The 13,238-nt window shown below is 43.6% G+C and overlaps 1 protein-coding gene across 1 annotated transcript; it reads right to left on the reverse strand.

Annotated features, from left to right (window-relative positions):
- Positions 1-1,534: 1,534 nt before the first annotated feature.
- CSTF1 (cleavage stimulation factor subunit 1) lies at positions 1,535-13,084 on the reverse strand. Its single transcript, XM_082600331.1, has 6 exons — positions 12,770-13,084; positions 10,422-10,622; positions 8,437-8,714; positions 8,075-8,272; positions 6,926-7,316; positions 1,535-3,886 (listed from the first exon to the last, which is right to left on the reverse strand). Exons 2-6 carry the CDS (start codon positions 10,588-10,590, stop codon positions 3,627-3,629), a joined length of 1,296 nt encoding a protein of 431 aa, XP_082456457.1. The 5' UTR covers positions 10,591-10,622; positions 12,770-13,084; the 3' UTR covers positions 1,535-3,626.
- Positions 13,085-13,238: the final 154 nt, after the last annotated feature.

Here is a 13,238-nt window from a genome sequence, read left to right on the forward strand (position 1 = left end):
TTCTACAGCTACTAATTATTAGTGAGAACTGAGCTTAAGAGCCTGAATTTTGATCCCAAGGTTGAGAGGGAAAAAGAGTAAGAGCAAGACTTGAAAAACCGGATGCAAAGGAAACACTGCAGGTGGAGAGGGTGTAAAGCTGGAGGAAAAGGCTGAATGCAGACAGGAAGATCAAGAAAATCCGGGGCAGAAAATGACACCACAGGCCAGTAGTCATTGCAGGTGAGCAGCCAGGAAGAGTAAATTGGCCAGAAAATGACTGGGAAAGAGGCTTCATAGATGAAAACACCCACTAAGGGAGTAGCAAGGTGAAGGCAAAGGCTCTAGAAAAAGGGCAAAAACATGAGGTACGAAAGCTATGGATGTGTTGAATGTTTTATAGTTTTTGTTGTTCAAACCCACTTGGTTACTTTTGACGTCTCTTGATCCCGGGCCCCATTTTAGTTATTCTGTTTTAGTTCTTCAAACATATTCTACATATATATTGTGCATCTGCTAATTCCACTAAGTCTGACTCGTTTCTGATTCTCATCACAGTGGCTGTTTCCTATGTTCACTTGTGAACACATGATTCTTAGCGCTTTCTCTGGGAGAAGGAATTGAGGCCTGGTGTTAAGATGTGCTCATCCATAAAGAACTGGTGCTGGCCTGTCTGGCACTCATGGCCACTATCAGCTGGAGTTGCTTGAAATTCTCAGCTTGCTTTTCTCCAAACCACATAGGTAGTGTGGATTGCTTCAACCCTGCTTGTGGATGGGATTCTCGAAGACCCACCCCTGTGCCAACACTCGACCCTTCCCTGCAAACCTGAGCCAGTAGTGTTGGGCCGCATTCCTCTTTCTCTGAGGTGGGGATTTTGTCCAGTTCACCCTTTTGCTGAGGGGCCACCTTTTGGATTCTGGGTTTTCTTTCTGGGTCTTGATCAAAGTTCCTAACCCCGTGAAGACTCAGAGCCCAGAAATCTTTAGGCTACAAGGGACTGACAAATGTCCTTGGTGCAACTGGCAGCTCTGTCACTGTTAATCCTCTGGATTTGTGCTTTGTGTGGGGTCTGCCTCAGAAACCCCCTCACTTTCTTGCTAGCTCAGCTATCTACTTAGTGATTAAAAACAAATTCTATCCAGGTTCGTACTGAAAGGGTTCTGTCTGGCCTGCTGTTTTTTTTCAGTAGAAGTGTCCTGCAAGAAGTAAATGTTATTCCCCTCCCCCAATTCTGCTTATATCATGTGTTTTTAAAAAAGGAGGTTCAGTGATTGAAGTGCATGTTGGGGATGATTTTGATAAAGTTCTTCAATCACAGAAAAGGAAGCTATCGCCTGGAAATGACTTGCCTGAGACTTAGATGCCCCCAACATCTCCTTTCCTAAGAGAAACCAAAGCTTAAGGCAAAAGCCAGATTTCTCTGAACGATCTAAAGAAATAGATTATACTAAAAATTGTACATTCATAGAAGAGGAAAGATACACAGCTAAAGGTGATTAAGCTACGAAAATCTGGCTTCTAGAACAAAGCACTAAAGAAACAGTGTGAAAAGTGTCAGTCCAAAGTCACAACTGCTGTTCGAGAACTTACGTTCAAATACAGAAACATTCAAGGCAAGCTCCAAAACCAAACAAACAAACACTAGCTTTAAATTATCATTATATACAAAAAGTTTATTTTAGAAATCACATGTCTTTAAAAAATAACATAGATGTTATAAGTTCTTATCTTAACTGGATATTACTCACCATCTGAATGTCAGGGTGTTATGTGGTAAAATTAAGTGGTACAATTAATGATGTGATGAAACCAAGTCCATGTAATATCCCTGGCATTTAGACCAGTTTCAAACATTAATGTGATTTTTAAAAGAAAAAAATTTTTAAAAGAAGTCTATTTTGGAAACACACAAAAGCATCTTGATCTTGTAAACAGAAGTCCTGAAACTACACATCTATTGCTGAGACTATTCCAAAAGCTGGAAAAAGTAGGCAGTATCATTTAAATTCATGAACAGTTAAAAAGGTCCAATGGAACTTGTATCAGGCGTGCAGTGTGGTCATCCCAGTGCGTGTGCCAGAGAGAATAAGCAGAAAAGTTGAACCTTTGCTTTATAGTTTCATAGGCTGAAAGTTGGAAAACGTGGGTAGTTTTGGTTGGTAATTTTGGGGTAGAATTGGTTATCCTTGTTTCTATTCAATAGGTTTCTTTCGGTCGTACAAGAAGAGCACCCACAGATGGCCAAGCTCAAATACCACAGAATGAGAACACAAAATAAATTTATACTCACTACGGACCAAAAAATATAGCTCTTTGGAAATCTGAACTAAAACCTGTGACTTAACACGTTAAGAATGCTGAAAATGGTTTTATAAACCAAAGAGTTAAAATGATCCTTAAGGATGAAGTCTAAAGCAGAATTTTTATACAGTAAACTTCAGAAGACTATAAAATTCCTGTAACATAAGACAATTACTTTAATATATTTCATATCTTTATCAAATGATCCCAGACTGTATTTCTAGGTACTCCTACCCAGACCATGAGGTATTTGTATTGGGAGATAATGATAAACCAAAGTTTCTCTCTGTAAGGGGAGCTCAGGGCTCTCTGACCTAGCTAGAGTTGAATCCAGAGAACCACTGTCACTGCCTAAAAAGTTTCAAGAACCAGAAAACCTGTATTAGTTTGTTAATTGCAAAAAAAAAAAAAAAAAAAACTTCTGAGAGTGCAGCTTCTGGGTGTATCCACGATGAGTAGTTACAGCTCATGCTGAAGGGAACTGAAAAATAAGATTTAAAATTACATAAGAACGAAGTCAATCGATAGTAATCATTCCTGAAGATGAGCAACACCTGCGAGCAACACCTCGGGCTCAGCGGGCTCACCTAATTTTGATTTTACACTGGATGTGTTTTCAATGTTTCCTATCAAATGGTAGTAATCTCATCAGAAACACATTTACTGAAGACAAGCATTTTAGGTTGTGAAAGGATAATGTGGGACGTGTGATGGGAGATATACCTTCTATAAATCTTCAGGAAAAGCTGGCCATTAGTTTCAATGAAGTGAAAAATGTGTTAACAGTAACGTCACAGATCTGAACTTTATTATCAGAATGATGTCACTTTAGGATAGAATTGATACTATCGATTTTCTAACATGGTTGTAATATGGCATAAAACTCTTGATTCTCAGAGCCATATGCCCCCATATCTGCCAAAATGTATTTTGAAAGGAAATGTACAAAGGGGATGTAGAACAGGCACAGAAGTTGACAAAATATCCAGATGAACATTCCTCATGACAGATCCACTTGAGATCTAGAAAGCACTTGAATACTCTATCCTTCTTCAAATGATCAAGGGAAATAGCAAGTCCTGTATTTACAAAACTGATGAAAATCACACTGTAATAATCAGTGACTGCAGAACAACCGTACAGATCTGTGTTTCCAACTTTTTCCACCATGATTCTCCATCAAGGTAAAAAAAATTCTTTCATACAAATCCCAGAAGGACGCAGAGGTGGCAGCGCAGCTGCCGAAGATGGTACAATGACTTACTACTGAGGCTGATGACGGGACACATGGGCAAGGAGGGGCAGAGTCCTCGAGACAAGAACCCTGTTTAACGCCGGCGGCTCTAGTCCGTGGTTGACCTCCGGTACCAAAACCGCGCCCTGAAGTCGTCGCTGCAGGTCATGAAGCCGGGGTTGGTGGGCGAGTGCACGATACAGCGCACGATATTGTTGTGGCCCAGCGAGAGCAGGTTCCGGCGCTCGGCCGTCCTCGAGTCCCAGCAGCAGAGGCTGATGGTCCTCTCGTCAGGCAGCAGCACGTAGTCCTCCGTGTGGTTGAAAACGGCCTGCGTCCGGTGCACCTGTCGTCCGCTCAAGCCAGCACCTGTGCAGTGACCGAGAGGTTAAGGACTGGGCGCCAGGGCTAGCTTTCCAGTTCACTTCTTAGAGCCCAGACTGTTCTACTTTTGTTATTAGCTCTGTTGACGTAAAAACTGCATTTTAAAATTGCTGAAGTAATATACATTTATTGTGCAATTTTGGTAACTCTAAAAAAGTATGAAAAAGAAAATCACCTTTGGGCCCACCACCTAATGCAACTCTGTTAATGTTCTGATGTATTTTTAGGCATAAAAACACCTTAAAAAAATACAAAAGTGGTGCCACATTATCTAACTTCATGTTGGATACGTTGTGTTTTTACTGGCTGCAAAGTATCCCATTGTTTGGAAGCACCATCAGGTAATGATTCTTTTCCTGCTAGGCAGTTAGTTTGTATCCAACTGTAATATTGTGACAAACATTCTTTGTGCGGAGCACGTTATTTCTTTAGGACTAAATTCCTAGGACTAGAATCACTGGGATGGATGAACAGCCACTCTCCAAGAGGAAACTCTATGCTTTTTTTTTTTGACCATGAATTTAAAAAAGCCTATTTTATGTTTCAAGTATTATATGAACTATTAAAAAAAATCTGCCTGATAACTTTACAGAGTCAACATTTTGATGAATATCTTTTCCAAATATCTACATGCGTTGTATACTCGTTTGTAATTTTTATAAATCAGGGCATACGGCATACAGTTTTTATTCAACAGTTTGTGGTGGAGACCTACAAAGAGGGAATATAGCTTAATGGATAAAAATACACACTGGGCTTCCCTGGTGGCGCAGTGGTTGAGAGTCCGCCTGCCGATGCAGGGGACGCGGGTTCGTGCCCCGGTGCGGGAAGATCCCACATGCCGCAGAGCGGCTGGGCCCGTGAGCCATGGCTGCTGAGCCTGTGCGTCCGGAGCCTGTGCTCCGTAATGGGAGAGGCCACAACAGTGAGAGGCCTGCGTACCGCAAAAAAAAAAAAAAAAAATACACACTTTGGTGCTGGATCTGGACTCAGTACTTATTAGCGATGTGACTTTGAACAAATGACTTAACATCCCTGGGCCTTAACTGTCTCCTCTGCTCTGCAGGGATAATTCCAGCACCTGCCCACAAGATGTTGCAGGGATTAAAATGAGGTGTAATGCCCATTCAGCTCTGCAGTATAAGTGTTCAACAAACATTACTATGAGTGTTTATTTATTTTTTTTGCGGTACGCGGGCCTCTCACTGTTGCGGCCTCTCCCGTTGCGGAGCACAGGCTCCGGACGCGCAGGCTCAGTAGTTGTGGCTCACGGGCCCAGCCGCTCCGCGGCATGTGGGATCCTCCCGGACCGGGGCACGAACCCGTGTCCCCTGCATCGGCAGGCGGACTCTCAACCACTGCGCCACCAGGGAAGCCGAGTGTTTATTTTTAAAGGCTGCATGCCGTGAAAGGCCATGTAACAATTTACTCAGTGCTTCTTCTGGACATGTATATTCTATCTAACTTTCCACTACTCAAGATAATGCTGGGATGAATATCTTTTTCTGTGTGCACGTGCATGCTTCCCAAGAATCTTTTTAGGTTAAATTTCTAACAGTGGATATAGCAAGTCAAAAAAATGTATATTTAACATTTTGATAATATGACACCAAGCTGCCCTTCAGAAATATCTTACCAACCACACTCCTAACAACATGTGATTTCCTGGAACGTTTATCAATACTGTATAATACCAATCTTTCCAATTCCTGAAATCTGATGAGCAAAAAGATACTTCCACATTCATTTCTTAGGTTTATAGTGAAGCTGGTCATCTTTTCTTGGGTTCACTGAGCAGTGTCTGACCTATGTTTATTACCTATGCTATGAATTTTTTTTTTCCCTAGCCAGCATTTAATTTTGTTTAGAGTGTTTTAAATTTTTAACATAAAAATTTCTAATGTTTACTTGATAGTTTTCCCTTTTCCTTCATTACTTCAAGAGCCCTCTGAATTCTGACTAAAGATTAAAACTGGAAAAGCAGATCCAAAAGTGCTGACATGAAGGGGTCTTAAACTGTGAATTAGAAAAAGAGGGAATCTGCATATAAATTCATTATAATCTCACTTTAAAATCAAATCCCAATTCTCCAGAAAAACAAACCAATCAGCCACATATAACCATAAAACATCCCAAACATTCATAAACCAAAAATGACTCTTCCCAAGACTTGCTAGCTATACCATCTACACCGGAAGCCAGAGAGATGGCAGGAAGCAAACTCTGGTTACAATGAGATAAATCTACGGTAGGTTATGCTGCACCCTAGTGGTTCAGATGTCACCAACTCTTCAATTTTCTTCACTTATTAACAACATCCCAGCAGTCCCTTACAATAGTGCTGTTTTCTTGTGAGTTTTGAAGTTCTGGTTACGGCAATTTCAGCGTATGACACAAACATCTCACAACAGAGGAAACTAGCTGAAGTTTTCTACCAAACGGCCTTTTCTGCTACAAGGAACAGAAGAATGAAACACAATATTTTAATACTTGCTATCAAATAATTAGACAAACACTGACTACTAGTGATAGGATAAATTGAAACAGATCTCATCAAAAGAGCTCACAGGCACAACTGTTACAGTTAGAGACCAACGTGAATTAGACTATCAGACTAACAATTTTGTGTTTCTGTCTGAAGGGCCCACTTTATATCTAGGTTCAGAACACTTGGGGTCTCTTTTGGGGGCTCCTTCTCCGCTCTCGGGCATGAGCCCAGATCCTTCCTCTCGCTTACTGAGCCTCTTCTCTGGACTGCTTTCATGTTTTTGTGGGAAGTGGGCAGGCCGTGGGTCTGCAAACGGACCACCTAATTCTCGAGTGTTCCTTGCATGGAATCAGACCCAATTTGAGCTGTTAACCTACTGAGAAGGGCAAAGTGAAGAAACGGGGGTTCCACTGCCGGCTCTGCCTCTTGTTTGGTTCACACAGATGTATTGTGTGGATCTAGTTCGAGGGCCTAAACGAGAGTTCCGGAAACCAAAATGCCTCAGAAGCGTGAAGTAACATCAACGTCTCACATACCTGTGTACCTGACCAGGGTTCGTCCTGTTGATATTTCCCACAGTTTAGCTACAGAGTCTTTTCCGCTGGACAGAATGTATTTTGAATTTTTGGAGAAGAGGGCGGAACACACTTCAGCACCGTCATGCGCCTTCTCAAAGGTTGTGATGCAGCGGTTTGAAACCCCGTCCCACAGCTTGAGGCAGCCGTCCTTGCTGCCGGTCACGTACATGTTGGCGCTAGGGTTGTAATTAACGGAGCATATGGCATCAGTGTGCTGGTCTTGAGGATTGCAAGAGACAAAGCACTGAAACGTGTTGACGTCATAAAGTCGGAGAGTAGGGTGCTGAGTTCCAACAAGTATGAAGTCTCCAGAAGGATGAAAAGAGATGGAGCGTAACATTTCGGCCTCCTGTTGGGAAAGAGACCAAGCGGTGAACAACTAAACCCAGAGGAAATGTGGAAAACATTGGGCTGGTGCAAAGAATCCAGAGAACGGTGACTAGGTATGACACAGGTGAGAGAAGAACAAAGAACTTTCGGGAATACACGAAAGGACCATCTGAACAAGGATTTCCGAAACTATCTACTGGTGAGAGTATTCCAAAGACCACAGGTGCGCCTCATCATTTGCACATCAACAGTGGGTAAACTCAGAAGGGAATACTATCAATCTATGACACATTCACATACGATTAATGAATAAAAATAAACCATAAGAATGGCTTCTTTAATTTGTCCCAGGGCTCCAAATATTGAGGTGGAAGCCACTACTAAAACATTAGTATTTCTGAACTGCATATTCAAAAGAGAGCAACAAATGTCGCTTTTCCAGCAAACACCTGAGAATTTCAACTGAATAATTTTTAAATTCCCCTAAGTTAGAGAAGTTCGTCGTGTTTTCTCTTTAAACAGGAATCTGCAACCTTTAAAGAGTGATGTGGATTCTGAACTCTATCTGTGACCGGCCGCCATCCTCACTGGCCAGAGGAAGTGGGCGCATGATAGCACGAGAGCCGTGCCATTTGCAGCGGGCGCTGCGTCCTGGCTGCCATCCTCTTTATTTACAGGACGACCACTGAGACGACTTTTAAAAAGAGAAGAGCCACACAACAGCTCATTGTATTTAGGGAAAAAAATGCATACGGCTCCTTTCCAAACATTCCTAACCTGAATGTATTTGAAGGCTCTTTTTGCAGATGGTTTGGAATAATCAAATAATTTAAGAGTATAGTCCCTTGAACCAGAGGCAAGGATCTGTTCCGTTGGGTGGAAAGCAAGACACGTGACTTCATCCACGTGGTCGTAAAGAGTTCGAATCACTGGGTGGTTTTCCATGTTCTGCTGTGCAGTCTCATTCATCATGACCTAGGCCAGCAAGAAGAGAAGAGAATCTCAAAGTGTAAAATCTGTCTGGCTCAAAGTATACATTCTACAGCCATGCTAAGTTAAAACTGGTTTAAACTATGCTCTCATTCTCCCAAGAATGAACAACAAAAGGCAAATGGTAAGTACATTACCAGGATTTTTACCTCTATTGGCATGGCACTTTTGGCCAACATCCTTTCTGTGTCAAGTATTTTTATGGAAGCGTCAGCAGATCCAGTAGCTATTAACTGCCCATCTCTACTATAGGTAGCTACACGACATGGTCCTTTATGGGATGTGACATAGCATGTTTCATACTCTGAAGCCTCTGGGGACATAGTCTGGACATCTGCATCAAACTCCAGGTCAATTCCTGTGCCAGGGGCAACTGTATCTGACCGACCAATTGCATACTGAACTGCAGTATCATCGTTCTCCATTCCTGAAAGGAATAAAAATTAAGGGCATGAAGAAACGTCATTTTAAAAAGACAGGACAAAGTTCTGGATCCAAACTGGGAAAGGTGTTTGCTGATGTCAACTTACTCTTCCTTGGAGCTGCATGGTACTTAGTACTGTACAAAGTTATGCACTGTGACCTGCGTGCATACACAGTGACAGCGCTGCAAGGCAACAGGCGTCGTGGCAGGCTAGGCTCCAACAGGTAAAGTCGCCCCCCCAGGTACCTGCCGCCAAACGTTTCTACTTTAACCACAACTACAGAACCTGAAAAACAGCGGGTCTGTAGTTGAACTGTCCATTTTTCCCCATTCCAAATTTTAGTATGTTTAGCGTTGAGATCTGTTAGTAGCAGCTCTGAAGCTCATTAAGTCAGATATATCGATAGTAGTAACAGGAATGGAACATCTTGGAAAGAATGTTGAGGTTTAAACAAACTGAAGTTTAACAAGAAAATGCACGTTAAATTGAAAAATAACGACCTATCGTATGAACGATTTTTATTAATATAGGAAAAATCAGAAATGCAGATAAACAAAAAAACATACATAACCTTGCATTATATCACCCAGAGATAATTACTGTTAACATGGCGGTATGAATTCTTCTGGACCTTTCTCCACGCACACAGTTGTTTCATTTCGTAAAACACAAATAAAATTACGATATGTAATGTGGTGTGACATACTCGGTCATTTACTCATATGGAATAAACACCTGGCCAGTGTAATAAACGTTCACCCACATCATGTTGTTGGATCCAACTTTATGAATATGAGAACATGTACAACCAATTCCATATTGTTGGGCATTTCAGTGGAATTCATTTTATTTCCTCAGGCAAATTCGAACAGTGTACACTGCCAAGTCAAAGAGAATAAATACATTTGGCAATTCTGTATTTTACTGAGTGCTTGCTATGACACAGGCAAGCACCTGGATACACTGTTGAACAAGACAAGGTTCAATATCTTTATTAAACTTGCAGTCTGGGACTTCCCCAGTGGTCCAGTCGTAAAGAATCCGCCTTCCAATGCAGGGGATGAGGGTTCTATCCCTGGCTGGAGAACTAAGATCCCACATGCCGCGGGGCAACTAAGCCCGGGCACCACAACTACTGAGCTCATAAGCCGCAATGAGACAGCCCACGTGCTGCAAACTACAGAGCCCTCGTGCCACCACTAGAGAGAAGCCTGCACATCACAACAAAGAGCCTGCATGCCACAACTAAGACCTGACGCAGCCAAAATAATAAAACCCAAATCAAAACCCAAACCAAAACAACTTGCAGTCTTTTGGCAGGTGGTATGGATTGTGTGGGAAACGCAAAACAATATAGAAAATTTCAGACAGTGATTCTGTTATGAAGGAAATGGGACTGTTGTTTTAGAGCCCTTGGGGAGGTACGGCGAAGATGTTCGGGTTATTTTAGAAGAAATGAGGAGGACTCTGAGACGACATCTGTGCTGAGCCTTGAAGTCAATACTCCAGCGGCAGAAAGCTCCAGATAATTCACATAAAGACCCTGAGGCCAGAACCTGCTCAAAGCCTTCACAATCTGGACTTTGCCTTCTCCTTCAGTATCTAGCACTGTGCTCGACACATACTAGCCACTAAAACTAAAGGGCAGTAATCTTGAAAAACACCTGAAACCTTGTCATGGGCTCAATGAATTTGCGTTCACAAGTTACCTAGTTTGATGAGGTGCAGGAGCTGCTCCGAGGGTGCACAGACAGACTGAGGCTTGATTTCATTGATGAGGCCGTTAGCAATGCTGATGTAGCCGTCATAGAGCAGCTGGCTAATGATCAGCTTGTAGAGCTGCTGGCGATCCTTCAAGCCCACTTTGGTTCTGTACATCTTGGAGAAGAGGAAGATAATTTCCCTGCCAGCTGCAAGAGAGAAAACAGGTGATGATGAGGGGGCAGAGGCACTAGTAAACCACAGAAGCAACACAGGAATCTGGTCGGCCTTTCCAGGGCTTAAATCCCAGCTCTATCGGCATTATCTTTGGTCAGCAACTATGCTTCTCTGAGATCAGGGTCCTCAGCTGTTAAATAAGTCAGTGAAAGCTAAACAAGATGACACATGTAGAGCACTGAGCACAGGAGCACACAGAAATGTTTCAAATGAGGTTAGCCAACATTTACAGTGGAACCTCTCTCCATGAACATTTTGTCTCTGCTAAATTACCCACCTGCGAGTTTTATTCTTTACCGCTATCCCAGAATCCTCCATTTCTTCTGTTAATGAAACCCTGGCTAACGTTTGCAATAGGTATAACAGCTGCTACTGCTGGACGTCCAAACACTACGGCTGCCACCAGCTAAGCTGTTATGTTGACTAATGTCAGTTATGGTCATTCTTAAAACACGTTTCAAGGCAACCGAGCTTGCTACATTACATAATTTAATTACAGAATACTTTGGAAAGCACTGTTGAATAAAATATTGGCAAATAGGATATGGCCAAAATAACTATAAAAAATGGAAAAATTGGAAGGACTGTGCATTTAGATTGATTTACAAGTGTTTAAGTTCTCTCTCAGGCTCAGAAAGCAAAAGAGAAAATTACAGATCGTTTCCAGTTTATGCAAAAAAAAAAAAAAAAGAACTCCAACTGGTTGACATGATTAGATAATCTGATTGTAAAAATCAACGTCTGTACACGTGTAGATCTGTACAGGTATCGGAAGGCTGCAGGAGCTGGGGAACAGCAATAAAGAATAAAAGTCACAGGCAGACAGGTAGCTGTGGCACAGAAGAAAACTGGAACGCAGAGCACAGGAGAGAGAGAAGAATATAAGAAAGAAGGGCGGGGAGTGGGCAGTTAACACCACTTCACGGGGGTGATTCTGAAAGTGGGAGGTGCTGTAGGAAAGGGGCGGGGAACAGTGTTTTTAACTACCCAAGGCCCTCTGGAGAATTACTGAAGCTACTGATGATAAGAATAGCCAATGTTTCCTAAGTGTTTACCATGTTTCATCTCAATCCTCAACAACATCCTATAAAGGAGGTCCAGTAATCTTGCTTACAGGTGAGGAGGGGAAATAACTTGCCCAAGGTCTCAGAACTAGTGACTGGAGGAACCAGCATTAGAACGCAGGCGGTTTCACTCCAGAGATGGTGTTGCTCTAATTGTTGCGTGTACTGCTCCTTAAAAACTTAACGATAAACTAGCTAAAATTCATTAGACATTCCGCATATAACACACGTGGTGTAAGCAACTAATATGCACTACCTCATTCAATCTTCAGCTTATCCCATTTTAGAAGTGGGCAACCGGAGAGGCACAGGAGGGTTAACTCACCCAGGATCCAACAGCTTGTAAATGGCGGAGCCTGGATCCTAACCCAGAGCCTGAGCTCTTACTGTGCTCTACTGATGGGTATTAAGCAAATATATATAAATCCATGCTTGTGTAGACAACACTAGGACACAACAGAGATGATGAAACCGGCTCAAAGAGGTTAGGAAATACTGCAAGTAAAACGTGGCTGCGTAACTCGTCCAAGATTAAAGTGGCCACCAGGATTACCCACCCCAGAGCCCAGAGCTTAACCACTATTCCATCCTTCACTCGTGCCAGGCGCATCATAGGGCTACCAAGAGATTAAAATAGGAAAAGAGAGAACGAGCCCTGCTTCTCAACTCCCATAGAACGCCCGTTCGCTGGGCTAGAAAGCGCCTAATTACCGTCCCCAATTTGCAGGTGAAGGGTCTGCGGCCCGAAGACAGGAAGAACCCAGTCCAGGACTGGTTGTACCCGTAGCTGGAAGGAAGACCAGGGAGAGAACACAAACGCCCCCTTCACCGTACGCTCCGCTATGACCCCGAGCTAGAGGCCAGCGAAGAATGGAGTGAGGGTGAGAGGCCTTTGAGGAAGAGGAGGGACAGCGCGGACCCAGCCTGGCAACTCAGGGCGCATGCCGCCCCGCTCACTATGGACTCTTCCCGCCTCGCCCGCGTCCTTCCTGTGGTGCCCCAAAGGCGCTAGCCGACCGCACCCGCCATTCCACGCACCCCGGGCTCCCCCATACCTGCTCGTCCTGCTCTCTCGGTCTCCCGCTCTCTCCTAGAAAAATGGAGACGCGAATCATGCCCGATCGATCGCTCCGGGCGCACCGTCACTGCGCACGCACAAAGGGCACCGCGCCGAGCGCTGCGCTATCGATTGACCCCACTCGCTCCTGCCCTTCTCGCCATCTTACGGGCGTGTTCTAGAGATTCGTTCACCTTCTCCGACTTTATCTCCGACGCGACAACCCTGACGCCAAGGGACTGCTGCCTCACGAACAAATGTCGGATCCGGAGAGCACCGCGGGCGCTAAAACGGCCGCGAACGTGGCTGGCCGTTGTCTCCATCACTTCCGGAGCCTTACGAAGTAAGTGCGCCTGCGCGCCGTCTCCGCCGGGCCGTGACTCAAGCCGTCGAGTTGGTTTTGAACCAATGAAAAGGCAGCGCCTCTCTAGCCCCGACCAATCAGCTTTCGGGTTCGAGGGTTTAAC

Source organism: Mesoplodon mirus (assembly GCF_964341445.2).
Source record: "Mesoplodon mirus genome assembly, chromosome: 15".
Classification (NCBI taxonomy): Eukaryota; Metazoa; Chordata; class Mammalia; order Artiodactyla; family Ziphiidae; genus Mesoplodon; species Mesoplodon mirus.

Bases quoted from the DNA above. Each gene is read 5' to 3' on its own strand.
- CSTF1 (XM_082600331.1), bottom strand. From the start codon at position 10,590: ATGTACAGAACCAAAGTGGGCTTGAAGGATCGCCAGCAGCTCTACAAG. The intron at 7,317-8,074 runs GTTAGGAATGTT...CTTTCCCAACAG, and splicing joins GAGCCTTCAAATACATTCAG to GAGGCCGAAATGTTACGCTC. The intron at 3,887-6,925 runs GTATGTGAGACG...GTCACTGCACAG, and splicing joins AACCCTGGTCAGGTACACAG to GTGCTGGCTTGAGCGGACGA.